General features: G+C 42.4%; 1 protein-coding gene across 2 annotated transcripts in view; it reads right to left on the bottom strand.

Annotated features, from left to right (window-relative positions):
- Positions 1-10416: 10416 nt before the first annotated feature.
- The window catches only part of disc1 (DISC1 scaffold protein), a 199423-nt gene continuing 185494 nt past the window's right edge, over positions 10417-24345 (bottom strand). The window contains exons 12-14 of one of the 2 annotated variants that reach the window (XM_070884674.1): positions 19493-19537; positions 14075-14194; positions 10417-10830 (exon numbers count right to left, since the gene is read on the bottom strand). In XM_070884674.1, the coding sequence (XP_070740775.1) occupies positions 10711-10830; positions 14075-14194; positions 19493-19537 (285 nt within the window). In that variant the 3' untranslated portion in view covers positions 10417-10710. Of the gene's footprint in view, positions 10831-14074; positions 14195-19492; positions 19538-23718; positions 23799-24345 lie in introns of those variants that run through there. The other variant, XM_070884675.1, reaches the window with a different exon arrangement.

The following is a 24345-nucleotide window of genomic DNA, read 5'->3' as shown; positions in this document are numbered from 1 at the left end:
AAAGCAGTGGTCCTGGAACCGACCACTATACCTTACTCCAGTCCGAAAAACAACCGTTCACCACTACTCTCTGTTTCCTATCACTTAGCCAATTTCGTATCCATGCTGCCAGTGTCCCTTTTATTCCATATCTCGAAGGGTTGTGAAGCTGGAGGAGATTACAGAGATAGGGAGGGGCGAAGCCATGGAGGGATGTGAAAACAAGGATGAGAATTTTAAAATCAAGGTGTTGCTCAACCGGGAGTCAAAGTCATCATCAAAGGCAGTCACTTGGAGTCGAGGATGACTTGCTTCCACACTAAAAATGAGTTCTCAGGTGACTGAAGAGTCCGATGCGGGACCTACAGTCTCTGTCACAGGTAGGGCAAGCGGTGGTTGGAGGAACGGGTAGGTGGGTGCCCCGGTTGCCGCGCACTCCTTCCGTTGTCGACGCTTAGCTTCAGCTTGCTCTCGACGAAGAGACTCGCGGTGTTCAGCGCCTTCCTGGATGCTTTTCCTCCACTTTGGGCGGTCTTGGGCCAGGGATTCTCAGGTGCCGGTGGGGATGTTACATTTGTTCAAGGAAGCTTTGAGGGTGTCCTTGAAGTGTCTCCTCTGCCCACCTGGGGTTCGCTTGCCGTGTCAGAGCTCCCAATGTAGCACTTGTTTTGGGTGATTGATGAACGGAGCTAGGTGTTAGGACAATGGTAGCAGAATTTTGGATGACCTCAAGTTTACGAAGGGTAGGGTAAGGGAGACCTGCCAGGAGTGCATTGCAATAGTCAAGTCTAGAGCAAACAAAGACATGGATGAGGGTTTCAGCAGCAGATGAGCTGAAGCAAGGGCGGAATCAGGGGATGTTCCTGAGGTGAAAACAGGCGGTCTTAGTGATGGCGGGATATGTGGTCGGAAACTAACCTAGGGATCAAATATGACACCAAGGATGCGAACAGTTTGGTTCAGCTTCAGACAGTTACCAAGGATGGAGTCGGTGGCTAAAGAACGGAGTTTGTGGTGGAGACCTAAAACAATAGTTTTGGTCTTCCCAGTATTTCGTTGGAGGAAATTTCTGTTCATGCAATACTGGATGTCGGTCCAACAGTATTACAATTTAGATACAGTAGAGGGGTTGAGAGTGGTGGTGAGGTAGAGCTGGTTGTCGTCACCATACATGTGGAAACTGACGCTGTGTTTTCAGATAATATTACCAAGGGGTAGCATGTAGATGAGAAATAGGAGGGAGCCAAGGATAGATCCTTGGGGGACACCAGAGGTAACGGTGCGGGGGTAGGAAGAGAAGCTGTTGCAGGTGATTGTATGGCTACAATTAAATAGTTAAGAATGGAACCAGGCGAGTGCAGTCCCACCCAGCTGGACGATGGTGGAGAGGCGTTGGAGGAGGATTATATGCTCATCTTTGGAAAAGGCTGCAGACAGGTTGAGAAGGATGAGGAGGGATAGTTTAACTTCGTCACAGTCTTTCAGATGAGACGTTAATCTCTCAGGTGGATGTAAAAGGTACCATGGCACTAGTTCGAAGAAGAGCAGGGGAGTTATCCCCGGTGTCTTGACTAATATTTATCCCTCATTCAACATAACAAAAACAGATTATCTGGTCATTATCACCTTGCTGTTTGTGGGAGCTTGCTTGCGTGCAAATTGGCTGCCGCATTTCCAAAAGTACTTCATTGGCTGTAAAGTGCTTTGAGATGTCCGGTGGCCGTGAAAGGCGCTATATAAATCCAAGTCTTTCTTTCTTTCGGTCACAAAGGATGTCATTTGTGACTTTGATAAGAGCCGTTTCAGTACTGTGGCAGTGGCGGAAACCTAATTGGAAGGATTCAAACATGGAGTTCCGGGAAAGATGGGCATGGATTTGGGAGGCACGACACATTCAAGGACTTGGGAGAGGAAACAGAGGTTGGAGATGGGGCGATAGTTTGGAAGGACGGGCGGGTCATAGGCAGTGTTCCATCTAATTTTGTTTGGCCCTTTACGACCCCTTTAAGGGCAGCATGGGCCATTCAAAATACCGCATAGGCAGAGTTTTTGTACTGAAAAGCCGTCAATTCAGCGGCACGGGTTCCCTGAAGCGCTGCACGTCCCTGGAGCTTACAGGGAACATTGGTCAAGGGCTGGATTTTTTGAGAGGGGTGATGATGCCAGATTTGAAAGAGAAGGGGACAGTATCTGAGGAGAGAGAACCGTTAACAATATCAGATAAGATGGGAGCCAGGAAGGGAAGTTGGGTGGTCAGCAGGTTAATGAGAATTGGATCGAGGGAGCAGGAAGTAGGTCTCATGGACAAGATGAGCTTGGAGAGGGTATGAAGGGAGAAAGGAGAGAAATTAGAGAAAGATGCGAGTTCAGGACTAGGGCAAGGTGAAACCTTACAACAAGTTTGGCACAGTAGGCTAGGGGAAGGGAAGCAGCTGATCAGATGGTCTCAATCTTAGTGACAAAGTAGCTCCTCGCACTTATTGTTGGACATAAGGGTGGAAGAGACAGGGGAGAGGGGTTTATTAAGATGGTTTGCAGTAGAGAAAAGAAGCCGGGAGTTATCTTTGCATTCTAGGATGATCCTGGAATAGTGAGCAGTTTAGGAAAACGAGAGCACGACCTGATGGTGCTTTATGTGGTCTAGCCAGATGTGGTGATGAATGGCTAAACCAGTTGTCCGCCATATCCATTCAAGTCTGTGCCCCTTGGACTTCAGACAGCTGACAAAGCCAATTAGGGAAGAAAAAATGCGGAATATTCCTCTGCGACCCCTTTAGGTGATCAGAACTAGTCCAGATCACTCTGGCCCTGATAATTCTACCTACCTTTTGCATGAGGTGATCTCCGCCCCAGCCAGAGACATGGCCACTCTCACTTAAAGGAATTCAGCAAATCAGCATCCATTGCACAAGCCAGTGGCCTGTTTCACAGGTCCACTATTCTCGGGGAAAGGAACCACCTCCAAACATCTAACTTAGTTCTAGCCTAACATAATTTGAATTGTGAGCCCTGGTCTGCCCTAATCTATTTAGTTGAAACAAACTGTCTACACAAACACAATCTATTCCCTTCACCATCTTGTAAACCTCGATCAAATCACCCTAATTCTAGGCTTCTTTAACATGTAGACTCCACCTTTTTGAGCCTGTCTTGGTAACTAAGATCCGTTAAACTAGGAATTAACCTTGTGTCCCTCTTCTGCACCCTTTCCAAAACCTCAATATCACCCACCATGTGAGGAGACCAAAACTGGATGCAGTATTCTAACTAAGGCCTAACCAAAGTTTTGTACGAGGCCAAAATAGAACATTTTGTCTTCAGTGAATTATAAATACACCCTAGCACTAATACTGAAGGCTTTGATCTTGTGGAGAATCCCCTTATTGCATCCCCAATGATTCCAAGCATCTTTGCTATTACTGACATCAAACTAATGGGCCTAGAGTTACCTGGATCTAGCTTACAGTAACGTTCATAGTAGAGAATTGAGTTGTTAATGGTGAACAAATCCTAGGTGTGAAGATTTCAGCCACAGCCCACATACCTGAGGTGTCAACTTGCATCAAAAATGGTTAAAAGTGAAACCGCAATTTTGAGGGAGGGAAGGGTCAGTCACAATTTGTGAACAGCGGGGTGCTACGATTAATGAGAAAAGAGAATTGAAACAAAAGTCTCATCTGTAAAATCACCCCATCTGTAAAAAACGTGGAGGCCGAAATTCAGTAATGCCCCATTTGGGGGCAGTAACCGAGGCGAGGCGCGTTCCACACCGGCCGCGAAATTGGGGTTACTCCGGGCCGGTAAGTGCGTGCATTTTCCAGCGCTACACAGAGCGCCGGTACATGCATAGGAATCCTTCCTTTTCATTAAAGTGGAAGGCACGCTGCGAGGAGCCCCCGGGGAGCGGGGTGCCTTGGCTGTAGCCCAGCACAGCAGTGGAGTGCTGGGCTGCACCATTGCCAGCGAAAGGCTGGATCAGTAAGTCACCAATTTAAAAAAAAACTTTGTTCAGTTAGCGGAGTGCGGCCCTGTTCGTGACCCGTGAGGCTGACGTGTACATCGCCCGCCGCAGCCTCATGGGCAATTTCTGTTCTGGTGCAAAAATGGGTTGTTGCACATGGTTGTGACATCATCATCGTTGGCACTACCGGCAGGGAGCAGGGTGCTGCCAGTTTGCGCCTCCGCTAACTACCAAGCAATTTCGCGGGAGTCGGCAGTGCCCCCTCCAGGTGAGAAATAATGTTTCTCAATTGCTACTGGGAGGCACAAACAATGCGATTTTTTAAAGGAAAGGTTCCCAGTAATTTTCTTTGTGACTGATAAGGAATATCTTACTGTATGAAGTTGAATGAGTGAACAATCTGAATTATATTTCCAAGGCATGAGGTGAGTAAAAGGAATAACAATTTTCTAAGCAAGATGGTATTCAGAAACTATCCTGGGTGGAATCTAGGTTTGAGCCTAAAGATGTATAAAGTTGGACACGTGTCTGTCCTGTGTCTTTTTCCTTCCTTTGTATATCTTCTCTTTCCCTTTTTAAAAATTCGCTCACTTTCCTTGTTCTTTTCTCTGCGATGCCTTGCTCCATCCTACAGCAATCAGTCTCGTATGCACAAAGCAAAGCAGCCAAACTCGGAGACTCTTGTGCACAAAGCAATGCACAAAGCTTTGATGGCGAATGAAGCCATCACGTGGGATTTTTAATTAACCAGGCACACAAGGTGGTATTTTAAGATCCATATTCGATAATAAATTACTCTCAGCAACCTTTTCATATAATTCTTAGTTTATTATAAGTTCTTAATGGTATAAAAAACATACATGTATTAGAACATTATACATGTAGTAGTCCAGGAATGTATTCCGTGTCATTCAAATTAGTTGCATAGTAAGAGCTTTAAATATGTATTATAATATAGGTTATCCAAAACATTAATAAACTGTATTCTGTATTCACCTGTCAATCCCAAGTACAAGAGAAATAGGAAAGTATGTGGTTATTCTTGAGCTGCCAACCTTACTATAGTCATTAAAGGTTTTTTTCCACTGGATTATAAATACTTTTGACAGTTAGTAGTAGTAGTACCTTTTGGATTTACAATTTAACTGCAGTTATCTCGCCATGTAGTCCTTATAAATAGTTTATTAATATAATCTATCAAAGGAATATAATATGCATTATCTTTGATTTTAATGACTAAAAAGGGTGCTAAGCATTGGAACATATTACTGGCATTTGTAGTGGAACAAGAAACCTTAATGGCTTAATATTTAATCATTTTATAATTCATTCTCAGGATGTGGGCGTCGTGGGAAAATCCAGCATTTATTGCCCATCCCTAGTCTCCCTGAGAAGGTGGCGGTAGGCCTTCTTGAACCACTGCAGTCCATGTGGTTTGTAGCAGTTGAATATGACTGAGTGGCTTGTTAGGCCACTTTAAAGGACAGTTAAGAGTCAACCACGTTGGTGTGGGACAGGAGCCACATATAAGCCCAGACTGGATAAGGACAGCAGGTTTCCATCCCTAAAGGACATTAGTGGACCAGTTGGGTTTTTACAACAATCCAATAGCTCCATGGTCACTTTTACCGGTACCAGCTTCTACCAGAGAAACAAAAAAATTTCATAAGCAATTTCATAAGAGATTAATTTATTATATAGCAATATATGATAATGCTCCTTGGTGCATTATACCCAGTAACACACAGCGGGGATGATTTTCATCTCAGGGTGTTCCCTGAGTGTAGCAAGGTGGAACGCACCAGAAACCTATTTAAAAAAGGGGCAGACAAAAAGCAGGAAACTATAGACCAGTTAGCCTAGCATCTGTTGTTGGGAAAATACTGGACTCCACTATTAAGGAAGCAGTAGCAGGACATTTGGAAAAGCATGATTCAATCAAGCAGTCAGCATGGTTTTATGAAAGGGAAATCATGTTTGACAAATTTGCTGGAGTTCTTTGAGGATGTAATGAGCAGGGTGGATAAGGGGGAACCAATGGATGTGGTGTATTTGGATTTCCAGAAGGCATTCGATAAGGTGCCACATAAGAGGTTAATGCACAAGATAAAAGCTCATGGGGTTGGGGGTAATATATTAGCATGGATAGAGGATTGGCTAACAGAAAACGGAGAGTCGAGATAAATGGGTCATTTTCTGGTTGGCAAATAGTGACTAGTGTGGTACCGCAGGAATCAGTGCTGGGTCCTCAACTATTTACAATCTATATTAATGACTTGGATGAAGGGACCGAGTGTAATGTAGCCAAGTTGGTGATGATACAAAGATGGGTGGGAAAGCAAATTGTGAGGACACAAAAAATCTGCAAAAGGATATAGACAGGCTAAGTGAGTGGGCAAAAACTTTGGCAGATGGAGTATAATGTGGGAAAATATGAGGTTATCCACTTTGGAAGAAATAATAGAAAATAAAATTATAATTTAAATGGAGAAAAATTGCAAAGTGCTGCAGTACAGAGGGACCTGGAGGTCCTTGTGCATGAAACACACAAAGTTAGTATGCAGGTACTGCAAGTAATCAGGAAGGCAAATGGAATGTTGACCTTTATTGCAAGGGGGATAGAGTATAAAAGCAGAGAAGTCCTGCTACAACTGTACAGGGTATTGGTGAGGCCACACCGGGAGTACAGCATACAGTTTTGGTCTCCGTATTTAAGGAAGGATATACTTGCATTGGAGGTTGTTCAGAGAAGGTTCACTAGGTTGATTCTGGAGATGAGGGGGTTGACTTATGAGGATAGGTTGAGTAGGTTGGGCCTATACACATTGGAGTTCGGAAGAATGAGAGGTGATCTTATTGAAACTTTTAAGATAATGAGGGGCTCGACCAGGTGGATGCAGAGATGATATTTCCACTCATAGTGGAAACTAAAACTAGGGGACATAGTCTTAGAATAAGAGGCTGCCCATTTAAAACTGAGATGAGGAGGAATTTCTTCTCTCAGAGGGTCATGAATCTTTGGAATTCTCTGCCCCAGAGAGCTGTGGAGACTGGGTCATTGAATATATTTAAGGCGGAGATAGACAGATTTTTGAGCGATAAGGGAGTAAAAGGTTATGGAGAGCGGGCAGGGAAGTGGAGCTGAGTCCATGATCAGATCAGCCACGATTGTATTGAATGGCGAAGCAGGCGTGGAGCCGTATGGCCGCCTCCTGTTCCTATTTCTTATGTTCTTAATTTTACTTTTACACCCCAATTTCCTCTGAGTCAATTCCGCCCTAGCATAGGCATGATGGGCCTCCTTCTGCGCTGGATGATTCTATGTGATTTGAAGCTGTCTGTATGATCTGTGCATTGTATTTCCTGTACATTCCTAGCTACCTCTTTACTCTTTTAGGTGGCATACTGAGCTGTGGCTGCTTGTCGGACATACTTTTATTCTAGTGCTCTGTTAATTGACAATTTACTATGCAGTCCTTTTCTCCCTTTTTATATGCCTTCAACTGTGACTCTGCTCCTGCTGCTCAATAAAGCTAGTTATGACAAGTGCACCTCAACATTATATGCAGCTCAAGGAAGAAGCATGATGCCGTGCTTTGACAATGACATCGAGGTGCTGTTGCACCAGTACAGATGGGCAATATTATTCTCAGCAAGAGGAAGGTGTCAAAGTCAGTTGGGTGAAAGTATGGTAGGAGCTGGAAGTTTATAAACCCCAACAGCATGATATAATATATATGGCTGCAGAGCAGGGGGAAATGCAATGACCTCACTAGAACAAGCAAAGGTAGGCCACTAGCTGGATACTTTTTTCTCTCTACCAATAGGCAGGTGCTGGTTTCTGAAGTATGGCTTCCCTTAGATTCTTCTCTCTGTTACAGGTCTTCATAATTCCAAGGTTCAGTCTTCAGCAACTCCTGTGGAGTCTTAAGAGGCCTGAGGTGACTTGTCTCTTAGGGAAGCAACTGTCCCAGAGGCACCAGTTACTGCCAGCCTTTTGTTGCTAAAGCAAGGGGTACTGGCCCATGTCTGAAGTTCCCTCATGAGTAGGCTCAATCTCATTCACTGGATACAATAATATGTGCCCATTCCTTGCAACTTACTAGTGCTGAACACAAGTTCAGAATTTCTACAGGACGAATAATATTAACCAAGTCTAGGAAGCCCTGTGAAAATGTTCTGTTCAAAACATCTAAGGTGCGCTGTTAGCTACCAATGTCTTTACAAACTATTCCTGGTGTCTTGATGCCACAGAAATCTCCTGGGCGGTAACAATCTCGAGGGTGTTCGGCAGGTGATGAGAAATTTCCTGCAATGTGGCTTATCTCATTTGTCCATCATCTCAGCCATATGTGTAGAAAGTGCCTCAACAAAATCGATGATCCCTAATTATAGCTCTTTTGAAGACCCAGATCTCTGGGCTCCTCAGCCTAGGATGGTAGTTTCTCCCCCTGCACTCTCCCTCTCTTCCACTGGTGCTTAGTGCTTCACCTTTCGAATTAGTAGTCACTTGCTGCTGAGTGGGTGTCCCTAGGTTGAATCTTGCACAAGATGCCATAAAGGAGAGGCAGTTGTGGACAAGCCCAGGCGCTCATTTAAGTGGCTGGCATCTTCCCGCAAGATGGTCCCTATGATGTGAAATGCAGAAAAGCTTGTTTTGCTGTGCATAGTGATATTTCACCTTGAAAAAAAGTTGATGAGTTTACGAGCATTGCAATACTTCGATGAAGGCCCAGAAAGCGGACACTACCCATGGTCATCCTTGTCCAGCCTCTACCAACCTTTTTCTACCACTTTGCCTCGAACCTCACCATCTCCCACAGGTTCTCCTGCTTGCCTGCCTATGATTTCTAAGATCTTCCATTCGGCACTCCCATAGGCTGATCTCCCTGGTAGGGCCCACTTCCACCGATCTGGAGCCTGGTTCGCTTCATCTCCTTCAGTATACTGCCCTGCAGTCCTATGTTGAGTCCTGACTGAGCCAAGAAGTGGTAATGCCTGGTTTAGGGAGTCCCAATATCCAGGACCACCCCTAGCATCATTGGCTTTGTAAGGGTTGGGGATTGTTTCTTTTCTTTACAAAACTGGTCAGAAAAGTCTGGAAATGGCAGGGACCTAAGCAAATTTCTGTTGAGTTCTACTGACCATCTGCCGAGTTATGGCAGGATACCCTGGGGACATTCTGGACCATTTTCTTCTAGTACAGGGTCTAACAGCAATTTAGATAAAGGGAGACAAACTTGAGAACATTTAGAATAACATACCTATGGAAATTAGGTCCTGAGTGGACTCAAACGAAGAATCCAACCTCCCAAAATGCTGTCGGAGTATGCTAAATTGCTATCTGGCGATTTACGAGGCAGCTTGAATGAATCACATTACAACAGTGACTACACTCCAAAAGTACTTCATTGGCTGTGAAGCGCTTTGAGACGATCGGTGGTCGTGATAGGCAATGTATAAATCAGTTATCAGACACACAACTACTATTACTGAGGGGCACGTTGTTACTGCTGTTAGCCCCAAGAGAAGCAGCTTCCTCGGTTGACTTTTACCTTAACAATGAACTTAGGGTATTTTTAGTGGCATGGAAATATGTTGCTGTGAAAATAGGAATCTTTGGCACCAACCAGTATTCTGGGCACTGCCTCGACTATATGAGCTACTGCTCCTCTGCACTTTTACTTCTATTGGAAATAGTGAAATCGCCTCAAGTCCAGTGTAAGATCAAATTCTCCTTATAAAATAATTGGAATGGAGTTTTTCCTTCATTTAGCCTGTGGAAGTGCCCTTTGTGGCATCAGATTGTATGTATCAGAACTGAATTGTTAAGATTCATGAAACAACTAATCTTGAACTTTCAGAAATTTTCCTTGGGTTAAAAACCCAACTGGTTCACTTTGACTTGCTGGTCTCCCTGATGCATGTCGGCATTAGAATATGGTCCCAATACTATGTACAATTTTGAAAATATTCAACTTAAATTGAGCTCTACAGCAGAAATGGAAAGGGGGCAAGAATCCTGCGGCCACTTTAGTAGATACATTAGGAGTTTATCATGGCCTATTCTTTGCAGCACCAACCGGGCCCCCTCCTAGCTTCTGCTGCAAACTAGGGGGTTATAGCTCTTGTGATCCTGATGAAAATATGTTTTGCCTGTGTGTAATCTTGCTGAATGTAAGAAAGCTCAATATTACATAGATTTATGAATAAGAAAGTTGATTTGTTTATGTTGAACTGAGTGCTCGATGAGGTAACTGCGCTCAGTAGAAAATGCCCCCTCATCTTTATTAATCACCTTGATGAAAATAGATATTCAGAAAATATCAAAAAATAATTTAGTAAAAATAAATAAAATATTGCAAAAATGAATTGTTGGAGGGATTACCTTTTAGAAGTGCGGAAATATTTTTAAAAATAAAATATCAAAAGCTGCATATTAGACTTGATTTTTCTACACCTTGTTTCTAGTATTAGATACAATACAAAAGCAGACTTTACTTGGTTAAATTTGATACTAGAAACAATTATTGATGTAAGGCAGCTAATGTTAAAACATTCAATTCAAACCCTGGCCCTTGAATTTTAAGAAACAAAATGAAGTGCTTTATAATGATTGCATGTCATATTTTTATAACTGTGTAATTGTTGAATGCAAATCTAAGGCTTGCTCAGACATTACACAGTTAATAAAAGTGTCTTCATGTGGAATGTTATAAGCCAACATCAGGTTGCTTTCAGTATTTGCCTTCAAGTAATTCCTGCTTTAGTCACCGGCTTTGGACTACAAAATCTCCCGACTCCTCCTCCTCTTCCTCCAAGGGCAAAAGTTGTTTCAACATTGCCTGCAGTGTTTCTTTCACCATCTGGATTTCTCTCTGTAGATACTGTGGACAGTTATTAAGGATGAAACGTGGAGATGATTAGCAGTTATTTTCTACTGAAGTTATTAATTGAACTGAAATGACTAAAGAAATACCAGCTGGGCACAGCTAAAATAATTGCAGTTCAAATTAATTCGAAATAATTTGTGATTAAATAATTACCACCCTAAACTTATGTAAAATACTTTAAATTTTAATATTGATTTATTCTACAAAATGAATTTACCAATTTGGTTAACAGCATAGAACTCACCAATGATTCAAACTCACTTCATGTCAGTAACATCTTTCAAACACCTCCCTTATTTAATAATTGTGTAATTGGCAGCAATACAAAAAAGTAGGACAAAAACTACCCTTGTTTCGTACCCTAAAAGGAGTTCTCGACTCCTGAGGTATGGTTAAATAATACATTATATCAGAAAATGTTATAAAGATTAACAACTTGCATTTATATACTGCCTTTAATGTAGAAAGAACATCTATGGTGCTTCATAGAAGTGCAAGGAAAAAAATGGATGCTGAGCCAACAAAGGCGATATTAGCAGGGGTAACCAAAAACTTGGTATCAAAGAGGAGAAGGAAATAAACAGGTTGAAGGGTTTAGGGAAGGAATTCCAGAATGTGGGGCATAGGTATCTGAAGGCAAGGCCAGCAATGGTAGGGTGAAGGGAGGGGTGATGCAATAGAGACCAGAGTCAGAGGAATGGGGAGTTTGGGGGTATGGGTGATTTGTAGAAATAAGAGTGGGGTCATGAAGATGAGAATTTTAAATTTGAGGTGTTGGGGGAACCAGGAGCCAATGTAGTTTGGTGAGGATGGGTGAGCAGGGCTTGGTATGGGATAGGACATAGACAGCAAAGTTTTGGATAATCTGAAGTTTACAGAGGATGGAGGAGAGAAGACCAGCCAGAAGAGCATTAGAATAGTTGCGTCTGGATAATGACAAAGGCATGAATGAGGGTTTCAGAAAACAGATGGGCTGAGGCAAGATCGAAGGCTGATAGTGTTACAGAGGTGAGAGTATACAATCTTTGTAATGAGGATATGGGATTGGATTATGATGAAATTAATGGCAAGGGGGCTGAAAGTGATGGCTAGGTCTTTCCACTGCTCCTTCACAACTTAATATCAGCCACGTGATCTGCCAAGATTAGTGCAGTCATGGGGACGAGGGAGACTGGGTATCGCTGGATCAAAAGGAAGCTAATCACATGCTTGCTTGTGGATGAGATCATCAAGGCACCATGTCGATAAAAAAGGGGGTCGAGGATGGATCTAAAAGGGATCATGAGTGGGGGGGGGGTGAGATGCGCTGGCTACATTGCATAGCAGTGGGACCATTCTAGGCAGCCCCACAGTGGAGGGATCATGATGAAGAGGCAGTTAAGCAAGATTGCATGGTTAACTGTGTTGGACAGCACATACATGGATAACAGCTGACACAGCTGAGTGGATATTCGCAGTTTTTGAGACCGAGTCCATCAACTACTTACACTTGGTGTTGCAGTGAGAGAGTAGGGCCATTAATGGCACGGGGGTTTGAGGAGCTGTTTTGTTATAGATAAAAGTAGTTGCGATTGTTCTTAGCTTCAGGATGATGCTGGAATATTAAAAGGATTTGGCTATGGAGAGGAAGTTAATGTGATCAAGACAGATTTTGTGATGAATGACAATACCTGTACCAATAAATGTGTCCGGTGCATTCTAATCTGGGGCCGCAAGTGCCCCTTTTTGAAGCGGCAAGCAGCTACCACTCAATCGGGGCAGAGGTGCCGACATTTTATAAATTGCCCTCTTTTATTTGTGTGGCTGTGGACGCTACAGTCCCGCCTGTGTTCCCATCCCATCAGCTGCACGCCGATCCCTTACCGACCGGTGGCAATGCCTTTCTGTCCCGCGTGGGAAATTGCTCCACGACAGCGGATCAGCCGTCGCTCGGTGTCCCCGACAGCTTTCTCCAGTGGGAAGTTGCTAGTAGCTGGGCGGCGCGTCCAGCCTTAAAGGGGAGGGCGCAACTGCCCTGGCCGCCATTTTATTTTAATTGTCGGCTGACTCCGAAGTCGGCCCGATAATGGCGGCCACTGGCCTGTCCGAAACCGTCCCTGGTGGCCCAGTGGGCACTACCAAAATCTCTGCAGAGCTCGCAGCGGCCCTTCCCTTTAACTGAAGGGGGGGGGGGGGCGAACATTGTGACGCATCATGCAATGTGGCACGTGCGCGTTGCGCTGACGTCGCAGTGCTCATGAATCCGCCCACTTTCCGCCTCGCTGCAGCCAGACGTCACCGCCACGCCACCAGAAAAAAAACCATCGAAAAGAGGGCAAAATTGCTCGACAGACCGCCCGGTGAGTGCGCCCCATTTTGGGTGGAGGGCAATTTCCGCCCCAGGAGCTGTACTAGATGGTCAATGATTTGGAGGTTGTCAGAAGCAGAGGTGAGGGATATTTTGGCAGTTCAAAAGGGGAAAACAGTGTTTTAATGGGAGGAGGGCCAGGGGAGGGGTGTAGAAAAGTAGAGAGCGTTAGTGAAAGAGCTACCTAAAAATCAATCATTATATGACTGTTTTAATCATTCACAAGTAGCTTAAGATGTTTTCACTGCTACCAAAACTACTGCAAATTTTCAATCAAAACATCATGCATAACAATATAGTGTACAGGTTGACCCTTCCTTATCTGGAACCCATGGGACCTGGCCTGTTCTGGATAAGAGATTTTTCCGGACACGTTAACTTGGATGGTACAGGTACTGAGCACGGGGATATTGGGGTGGCTGGCTTGGGGCTGGGAGTGCGGCAGAGAGATCATGGGGGGCGCGGGGGGGGGGGGGGGGGGGAATCGCGGGGTCAGGCCAGCGATTGCGGGAGTCGGTAGCAAGGAAGGACTTCAATTTGTTCATGTCGGAGTTCGGCGCATGCGCCACCTGGTGGCTGGGAATGATTCTGGACGAGGGGTGGTTCCGGATAAGGGAGTTCTGGATAAGGGAGGTTCAACCTGTACTAAATAACAACTCTTATTCCTGAGCTTTTATTATCTTTCAATCACCTGAAAAGTAGACCACAATAGAATAAATTATATTTGAATAAAACTCCAGGAATCTCTGAAGAATCGTCTCAGGGCTAATTATCACAGTGAAATATTTTATAATCTACACACATACTTCCCATAACAAAAATCATCAAAGGCTGCTAAATGCTTGCAGCAAAACTTCAATTTCAAATTCTACGATCCCAAAGCTAAAGGATATGAGTAAGACAGTTGTCATGATTGTTTATTGCCATTTGCAGCTGGTCTTCCAAACTTAGCAGCCTGTTGCTAATTCCTTCACACTGTTCTCCTATGTCCACTGCAGAACCCTTATAGGCAACCTACAAAAACACAAAAATCCATGTCTGTGTGAATTATATTACTCTAAAAGTATATGGGGTGGATTTTTCAGTGATGTGTGCTTTTGTTTTTGCCCCGGAAGGGCGACAATGGCGGCGGTGAGCTCTTCTGGACAGGCGGTGAGCTTCCCCCTGACAGGGTTTTCGGGGCCGGCTTTGTAGGGGCCTGGAGCAGTACTGCCCGGAAGAGCTGAGCTGGTGTGCAACGCCCTTGGTTGCAACACCGGCTCATGTTTGGACTCCCGCCCGACCCACACGCCCCGCAGTGCGCCCTGCTGGGACTGCCTGTAAAAACCTATGCCGGCTGCAGTGAGGTAAGTAATGCCGACCTCAGGTAAGTGTGATTGTTTTTTCTTTTAATTTTTTTTTGCGATTTATATTTTGGTGGCTGGACTATGTATTGGGAATGTTTTTGGTGGGTTTTTATCAGTTTTGTTTTGCCTCCCCAGACATCTCAGAGCGCTCCCCGGCCGGTTCTTTAGCTCGGGATTTTCGCATGCTCAGCCGCCGTGCGCCCCACAACTCCCTTAGTGCTCTGCCCCACACTCAGGGCCCAGCTGCCTAATTTTGCTCACTGAGGCGCAAACTGTCCCCGGGCGCAAACTTTACCGCCCCGCTGCCATTACCGCCCTGAAATCAGCAAAGCCCAAAATCCAGCCCTTACATTTTTAACTTGTATCAAAAATATCATTTTTACATGTCTCTAGGTAATTTGAACATAATAGTTTCTTTAATGTTTTTGTTTAAACAATTACTGTTTGACACCTAGGCTAGGCTCACAGGAGTAATTAAGGCTGACAGTATGAAGTCCTGAATTAGCATCAGTTAAGATATAGAAGTGGATTGTCCTGTATGTAGCCATTAATGCCAATTTCGGCACTTCAAGATAATTATGTACATTTACAGCTCAGGAGTATGATTTAGTACACTTGATGATGTAAATTTACTGATGATGGTAAGTTAAACTAGCAAATTATTTTTTTCCAATGGCTGTTCGTAAGCAGCTTCATTAGCTAGAAATTAGGCCCTTATACTTGTAAGATATACTTTACCTTTAGGAGAATTCCATACTTTTGCACACTATTTCAACTCTATATTGCAAGAATATAGAAATAGGAGGCCATTCAGCCCCTCGAGCCTTTTCCACCATTTAATTAGATCAAGACTGATCTATCCCTTAACTCCATTTACCCACTTTTGATCTATTTCCCTTGATACCTTTACCTAATAAAAATCTGTTGATTTCAGTCTTGAAAGTAGTATCAATATATTGACTTGATTACTACACAATAATTAAAGATTTGTCATAATATTTCAAGCAATTTTCAGTTCTACAAATCTTTGTACTGAGCACAGTCCAAAATGTAAAAACAAACGGAATCAGTAATACAATATAAATATCTATTGTGTTCTACAGCAATTCTTTTTTGTTTCCATTTTAAAGCATTACGTTTTCATTCTCCCTTCCCCCTACGTTCATCAGTCTCTGAAGTAACAATCTCATCTATCTAAAGTAAGAATTCAATAAACAGGACAGGCAGACAACCTGGTTCCCAGGGCTCAGCCAGTGCCTCTCTTTGTCTAGCTACTAGTTAGTTCTACAAGAGTAGCCCAGGGTACATATTTATCTGGCTTGAGTTAGTCATTTCCCTGATAGAATGGCCCATGCTATGGGAAACCCTGATAGTGGTTCAGTTTTCAGAACATTTTTTTGCATATACACAGAGGCCATGAAATTGCAATCCCAACTCACTGCCAACAGAGAGGCACTTTACACAACAGTGTTTTCTCCACTGGATTTTGCGAGATACTGTCATTAGCATAGTGCTGTTACATTTTGCATGATGCACTGAGTGTGCAGAAGTTGGGTGAGGGGGGTTGTATTTCCTCTACAGAGACTTAATAGTACAGGTGCGCACACCTTAAAGTTGTACATTCACCTCCTGTTGTGCTTGAAAATGTTGGTTGTGCTACAGAATGCAGCAAGTTCTTAAAAAATAAGTCTCAAATCAGTCAGTCCGTTCATAGGTTGGAGGCAGGACATCTCCTAATAGGAGGGACTGCCTATGCTGAAACGGACCTGACCCAACACTGGAGGTTGATATCCATGATGAGATGAGATGTAGTATAGCCTTCAGAGGGGCACAGATAGACCCCTCCAGAGGGATACGGGTGTTCAGACTCGGGAAGCAGCATGGAAACCCTAAGATTAGGTAACTTTTTATAAATGTGATGAATTAACCCCCTTATACAGGAGACAAATGCATGGGGTATCCAGGGAGAAAGGGTGACTCCTGAACATCCCTCTCCTGATGGTGGCCAGGTGTAGAGTTTTCAGCATCATATAGCAGGCCAGGATTTGAGATGCACCAGCTGGCCCCATGCAAATGAGGTGCCCTCCAAATGACCCACTAGGTCTGGTGGGATCAGTGCTGGAGGACACTGGTGGGTGCAACACTAGCATAATTACTGAGATTGTAGATTGCGTATTTTTGGGACCCATGTGTATTCACGTCTTATCGATAGAACAAGAAAGTATAACCCACTATTTAAACCAAAGAAAGAACCTGATCTAAAGATCATGGAAGATTTGATTGTTTGGACGATATTATTTCCAGGGTATATTTCAAATGCCATTTTAAAATTTGTACTTCTTTAATTTGTAATCAGAGTTCATATGCTGGAAAGTCATCTGTGTAATAAGCAATTAGCCCAGGGGAAAACAGATTGCAAAGAACACACGGTTTCACTAACTGCCTTTAAATGTATTCAGCATGCCTCTCCAACATGGTTCCAATTATTTCAATCTTCAAACACTATAGCCTAAGAATGTGTTACCACAGAAATAATTACATCATATCTGTTTGGCTGTATTACAACAGATTAAACTTTAAACCTAAATATGTAAATACCTAGTGATATTTTTTCAGCTAGGAAATCTCTTCATCTATTTGCTATCTTTAAAGAGATACCTAATAAATGTTAGCATTACTCATTTTATTTTACAACTTAGTGCTGACATTTTATAAATATAAATATGTTTTAAGGATTTAGAGGGAAAAATTAGCCTCCTTTGCGCCTCTGGGGGCGATAACGGGGCACTACTGGTTTTCTGACCAGGCATTAGCGGCGGTAAACCCCAACTCCACAATCTCCTGTGCCATATGGTGTGCAGCTTCCCGGTACAGCCCCGGATGCTAACTTCGGTTCCGTCCCCTGCAGCATCGTCGGGCGTCAACACCGGCAGTTGCAGGAGGCGTTGTAAGGTCGGCCGGCCGCTTGGGGAGTGGTAGTTAAAGAGTTTTCCAGTGAAGTAGGCGAAAACATTTTATTTAAGCCTCTGTACATTTCTTTCAATTTTTGTACAGCCGCGATTGATCAGCCCTGTACTCTGTTAGAGTGCTTGGGGCTGCTTGTCACAGATCGCAGGTACCGTCGTCAAGCAGGGAATTTGTTTTCATGCAGAGCCCGCAGCAATGGCCCTCCCTTTAAGGGAGGGAAGGAGCCTCTGATCCCAGATGCACTGCATTGGGCATTATGCAGCGCTCTGCCACTATCGCCCCCTTGCCTGGTTTAGCTCGCCAAGGGAAGTTGTAGAGCTTGATTTAGCACTTCACTTTCCTCCTGGAGCACTAAACCGGAAGTTCGCGTCCTCTAGAATTGGGTAGCGCCTGCCGATACTTTTGCGCTCCCGCAAAAGTTATCCCCCCAATTGTGCCACTATGCAATTTCTAGCCCAATTTATGTCTTAAATGCTTTTCTTTAAGGAGTGCAAAAATTATGGTCAACAGCAGAGATTGCCTAATACCCCTGTACTTATATTAATATATAGAAAAAAACTAAAGGACAAATTTTAACCACCTGCATCTTATGAGAATGGGGTGAGCGAGAGGTTAAAATAGAGAACGAGTCCTGCCCTCCAGCTAGACACTGCACTCATGTCAGCAGGTATTTTATCTCCTAGCTTTTAGGTGTGTGAGGGCTTTATCATAGGCAGGCAAGAGCTTCATTAAAATGCAATGGTTGGGGCCTCAATCAGACCACAATGCTATTTTAACTTTGTGTTGTGATATCAGCGCAAGCTCCTGGCCTCATTGGGAAACCCAGCAGGCACAGACAAGAGACAAAAAGCTAAGTAATTTTAAATAAGAAAGGTCTTAAAAAAATGTTTCCATGTGGGCGAGGAGGAGCAGAAGGTCTTTCCCCAGCCATTTACCTGACTGCAGGAGACGGTTTCATCAGGCACCCAGCCGCGGTCTCCAGATTCTCATCCGCTAGCCTGACGTCATTGATGCCACCTTCATGCGGGAGTTGGTCCTTGGATCACCGCAGACAGGGATTTACACTTGGATCACCAGACAGGGATTTACACTTGGATCACCGCAGACAGGGATTTACACTTGGATCACCAGACAGGGATTTACACTTGGATCACCGCAGACAGGGATTTACACTTGGATCACCAGACAGGGATTTACACTTGGATCACCGCAGACAGGGATTTACACTTGGATCACCCCAGACAGGGATTTACACTTGGATCACCAGACAGGGATTTACACTTGCATCACCCCAGACAGGGATTTACACTTGGATCACCAGACAGGGATTTACACTTGGATCACCCCAGACAGGGATTTACACTTGGATCACCAGACAGGGATTTACACTTGGATCACCGCAGACAGGGATTTACACTTGGATCACCAGACAGGGATTTACACTTGGATCACCGCAGACAGGGATTTACACTTGGATCACCAGACAGGGATTTACACTTGGATCACCGCAGACAGGGATTTACACTTGGATCACCAGACAGGGATTTACACTTGGATCACCAGACAGGGATTTACACTTGGATCACCAGATAGGGATTTACACTTGGATCACCAGACAGGGATTTACACTTGGATCACAGCGGATAGTGATTTACACTTGGATCACAGCGGATAGTGATTTACACTTGGATCACCAGACAGGGATTTACACTCGGATCACCAGACAGGGATTTACACTTGGATCACCAGACAGGGATTTACACTTGGATCACAGCGGATAGTGATTTACACTTGGATCACCGCAGACAGGGATTTTTCATCCAACACCAAGTTTTATATATAAGTAATAATAGAATGTCTTAGATTGTTATGAAAACAACATAGTGTGGTTCTTTGAATATAGCACTCTGTATCTCTAAAATACACAGTAGGAAATCATACTTTCTACTTGTGCCACACTACAAGCTGCAGCACTAGTACAGAACTTCCAAACACTCACCTCTGACTGTGTATTCTTGATGTTGAAAGAACATTTCATTGACACCTACGAAGTAAATATTCAAAAAATTGTTAAGTATATGATGGAGATGGCACAAGAAGTTTACATCAATTATCATTTAAAAAGCATACATCAATAAAGAAGATACCAAAGCTGAGGTAAGTGAAAGAATAGTCATTTGCAAGGGAAAAATGTACTTTAGTTTATCTGAATAACTGCGTAAGGAGTACAAAAAACATACAATCATAAACAGTGAATACCATGAAGGAGGAAGTGACAAAATCATTAGTGGGTTGTGAAGGTCTTGGGTATGAATGAGACTTAAGATCCTACTAAATTATATTCTGTATTTATATTTACTGTAGATAAAATGATGAACATGATTTGATGTTAAATATAATTACTAGTGATGCCTTCCGGAAGGTAATAAAAGTTACTGAACAGCACAATTAAGTATAGGATAATATCCATTTGGGAGGGTGTTCCAAGACAGTGACATACAAAGGAGCACGATGTTCCTTCCACTGGCAGGAGCACTGTGGAGGATAGTGGAGGGTAGCAATAAACAGCGTGGGCCAGTTCTCGATTTGAGAAACACTGAATAAGCATTTATTTAAAGAACCACTCTTCCACTTAACAACACAAGAAATAGGAGCAGGAATAGACCAATTAGCCCTTCGAGTTTGCTCTGCAATTCAACAAGATAATCTTCTACCTCAACTCCACATTTCACACTATCCCCATATCCCTTGGTATATTTAAATCTATCAATCTTGGTCTTGAATATACTCAATGACTGAGCATCCACAGCTCTCTGGGGTAGACAATTCCAAAGATTCACAATCCTTTGAGTGAAGAAATTTCTCCTCATCTCAGTCCTAAATGTCCGCCTCCTTATTCTGAGTCTGTGAGCCCTGGTTCTACACTCTACAGCTAGGGGGGACATCCTCCCAGCATCTACCCTGTCAAGTCCTGTAAGAATTTTAAATAATCACCTTTCATTCTTCTAAACTCCAGGGAATATCAGCCTAATCTATTCAATCTCTCCTCATGGGGTAATCTCCTTATCCCAGGAATCAGTCTAGTGAACCTTTGATGCACTCCCTCTAAGGCAAATATATCCTTCCTTATGTAAGGAGACCAAAACAATATTCCAGGTGTAATGCCTAAATAATTGTAGTAAGACTTATTTACTCTTATACTCCAATCTCTTTGTAATAATTGCTTGCTGTATCTGTATGTTAACTTTCTGTAATTCATGTACAAGGACACCCGGTCCCTCTGAATATCAACATTTCCCAGTCTCTTACCATTTAAAAAATATTCTGCTTTTCTCTTTTTCTTCGATGACTTCACATTTCTCCACATTACATTCCGTCCTTGCCCAATCAGCCTAAATCCCTTTGCAGCCTCCTTGCTTCCTCCTCCTCACAGCTTACTTTTCCAGCTAACTTTGTATCATTAATATATTAATATATTAGCCCCAATCCCATGAACCCTAATTTTGTGTAATAACCTCTTGTGTGGCACCTTATGGAATGCTTTCTGAAAATCTAAATGCACCATATCCACTGGTGCTCCCTTATCCACCTGCCAGTTACAACCAATGTCTCCTTTATGTTATGCGGTCACACAGCCATGCTGCACTCTGCAGCTCTCATGCAGCCAGCCCACCGGCTCTTAAATAGGAAAAACCATGCACGCGCAGTATTTTGAATGGATGGGCACCCAAAAAGAATTATAGGGAATATTGGTTACAACCTCAAAAAACTATCAGCTTTGTCAAACACAATTTCCCTTTCATATATCAGTGTCAACTCTGCCCAATTATAGTATGATTTTCTAAGTGCCCTGTTATCACATCCCTAATAATAATGAAGGAAGGAGATAATGACACACAGGAATAATATGTACTCTGCAATAGCTCAGGAATGGAAACTCAGGATAGAGACTCACACTATACAAAAACCTGTGTGCAGAAAATCAAACAGACAAGAATAAATAACTGATGTTAAATCCAGAAAAATGATATAAGACCTTCATAATCCAGACTTTGACAGAATTTGTCACTCCTTATTTTATGAAACCTTCCTCATTTCAGGATTAACTATGTACCCTGTCTTCGTAAACTATGCAGGTTATAAGACTACAACTTGCTTGTTAAATGTTAAACTAGTGTACTATGTTTATACTATGGGGGTGAAATTAGCTTTGGGTGGAAGTGAAAAATGGCCGATAGCTAATCAGCAGCCCATTTTCCTTTATTGGGCTGTTGATTCGCTTCCAAGACCGATTTCACTCCCTATATGTTTGTTAATTATAGGAATAAAAACACATAAATCTCTGTTTTTGAAGGATGTAACTTTCCATTTTATATTTACTTAATATTTTTATTAACAAAAACAAATTGTACATATTTTACATTTCCTTCTTGGTTTGTTCAATCTTAATTCTTTCCAAGTGTTATAGCTATTGTTAGCCATATATTACTTCACTTTATTAACTAGAAATTCTTTTGTACTATTTCAAACAATATCGTTCACATTGAATAGACTTGACTTGTATAGTTCTATGTGAACTAGTTAGACAATACTATTATGAACTGTGGCTTTGACTTAGTTTATATCCTTTTTAATATATAATTAGCCTTATAACCTCAGAAACTTTTATAATAAATAAACTGGCAAAAAAATTGAGCTGTAAATTATATCAAAGTTATCTAGGCTGTCAATTCAAGTATTTATTTTACAATTAAACAGGTACCTGTATTTTATAAGGGTTGTTAGAACATATAATGCAGCTACACAGTTATAAATTATATGTACATATCAAAATACAAAAAAGTATCAGCATGCATTGCACATATTATTTCCTATGAGGCGTAATTCTATGATCTCGTGCTCCCACATTTGCAGCAAGCCTAGATCAAAGAATCGAGGCTACAGTATCCTAGACCCAGTTCATCCATGGTCCCTTCAAGCACGGGTTCTCCACTGGAAGTGCAGGATCAAAGATATATGAATTTATAAAGTAACAAAAAAGTATGAGAGATATTATCTTCAATATCTATTTTAAAGATCAACACAGCACCCAATTGACTACTACAGAAATACTAGATGGCAGTTGTGTTACCTTTGGCCGTTTCTCACCTTCACTGACTTGGAATCTAGTAGGTTACTGGGAAGGTCAGCCTCTCCTTCATAGGGACAGAAAGGGAGCACTGCACAGCATGCAGGGCATAGAAAGAGGTCAGGAAATTAAAAAGTTACCACAAACGACTAAATACGTTGGAAAGAGTCAACATTAGGTTCAGTTACAAAGCTGATCTCCATGCAGAATCTAAACTGAGAATTGGCATGCAAAAGTGTGTAATATGAGGAAGGCTGTTAGTTAAGTCAGCAGAAGGAAGAGAAAGAACTGTTGTCAAACATAGCTACACAGCCCAATTTAGCTGATCAACAGCAATGACAAGTTTTGTTTTACCAAAATTCCATATATACCCAGAAGTGTTTTGGGTGGCTAAGTTAGCATTTTGAAAGCACACTATATTAAATAGGATTCAGTTGGCTGCAGGATTCCATCGTCATAAGAATTCGTATTCGAGATGGTTTTGTCTAAAATATGCTATAATCACATTCAATTAATCTATATAGGCCAATGAAAAATGACAATGATTGAACATATGCAACTCATTATGGGAAGAGATATATTTTTAGATATTGGTTTTAGGACATCATGTCAGCTTTCACCTCTTTTATTCCCCCTTACAAAATCTGTATAACTCCATTACTATGAATATTTAGGCTAAGGAAAGAACCTGCAGAAATAGTAGTGAGTTGCAGAGCAAGATAAGACTGTGTATGGCTACTTTTTAGTCCTCCACATTTTATTCTTTATGATTTTCTGAATTTGTTTCCCAAAACTCATACACAAGAAAAATATAACTGAGTGTATATATATGTTTTCTTGTTTCATCTATGCGTGGATTTTTCTTATTTAAATCCTGTTAAATCCATCACATAATTTCCCTGAGTACTGTTTATGGTTACACACCCAACACTTTCTGTTTACAGATGCTAACCAATGTGCTACATATTTCCAACAGTTCCTGGTTTTATTTTTTAATTTGAAGTTTTTCCTTTTCACATTATTTCCTTTTGCCTCAGATATGGATTTACATCTTTCAGTGGTCAATTACTGATCTAATTTCATTCACCTTTCGAACAGTACTTCTAATTTCCATATCATGTTTTCTTCACATGTGCTTTCAATTCTGTCTGCCTATATATACTACAGATGCTTTTCACTGTTGGAAAAAAAATCAAAACATTCCATTCAGACTAATTAGCACAAAGTCAAGCCAAGCTAAAAGGTCAAATGTCTTATTTCAATGTGGGAACAGACAGCCCATTTCCTATATGGATTCTTCACCTGGCCGGACAGGACCGTTGGAAGTAGCAGTGGGAGTGGACGGACCTGTGAGGGAACCAGCGGCAGCAGAGCGCTTCGGTAAAGCTCGAGGCCCAGACCGAGTGAGAGCAGACGGACTGCTTTCGAATCAAGAGTTCAAAAAACAGGAGGAAAAAAAATCAAAGTGTGACATCACAGGAAAGCGTTGGTGAGTATTTCTCTTTTTTCTCTCTAAACTAGGGCATTGGCTTAAACTAAGCCGGGAAATAAAAAATTTCAGTTGGGGCGAGTAAAACAGTAAGTGAATTAATAATAAGAGTATTAGCAGAGCAGCTTCACCAGAGTGCCAATTTCACCAGGGTGCAAGGGAATTTGGCAAGTGTGGGAATTCAGTAAGGTGGGGCTAAGAAGTGCTGCTTGATGTATACAAAATAAATATAAAC

The sequence above is a fragment of the Pristiophorus japonicus genome, chromosome 7 (genome assembly GCF_044704955.1).
Source record: "Pristiophorus japonicus isolate sPriJap1 chromosome 7, sPriJap1.hap1, whole genome shotgun sequence".
NCBI classification, from domain to species: domain Eukaryota; kingdom Metazoa; phylum Chordata; class Chondrichthyes; family Pristiophoridae; genus Pristiophorus; species Pristiophorus japonicus.
This window is presented reverse-complemented; position numbering and strand designations above follow the sequence as displayed.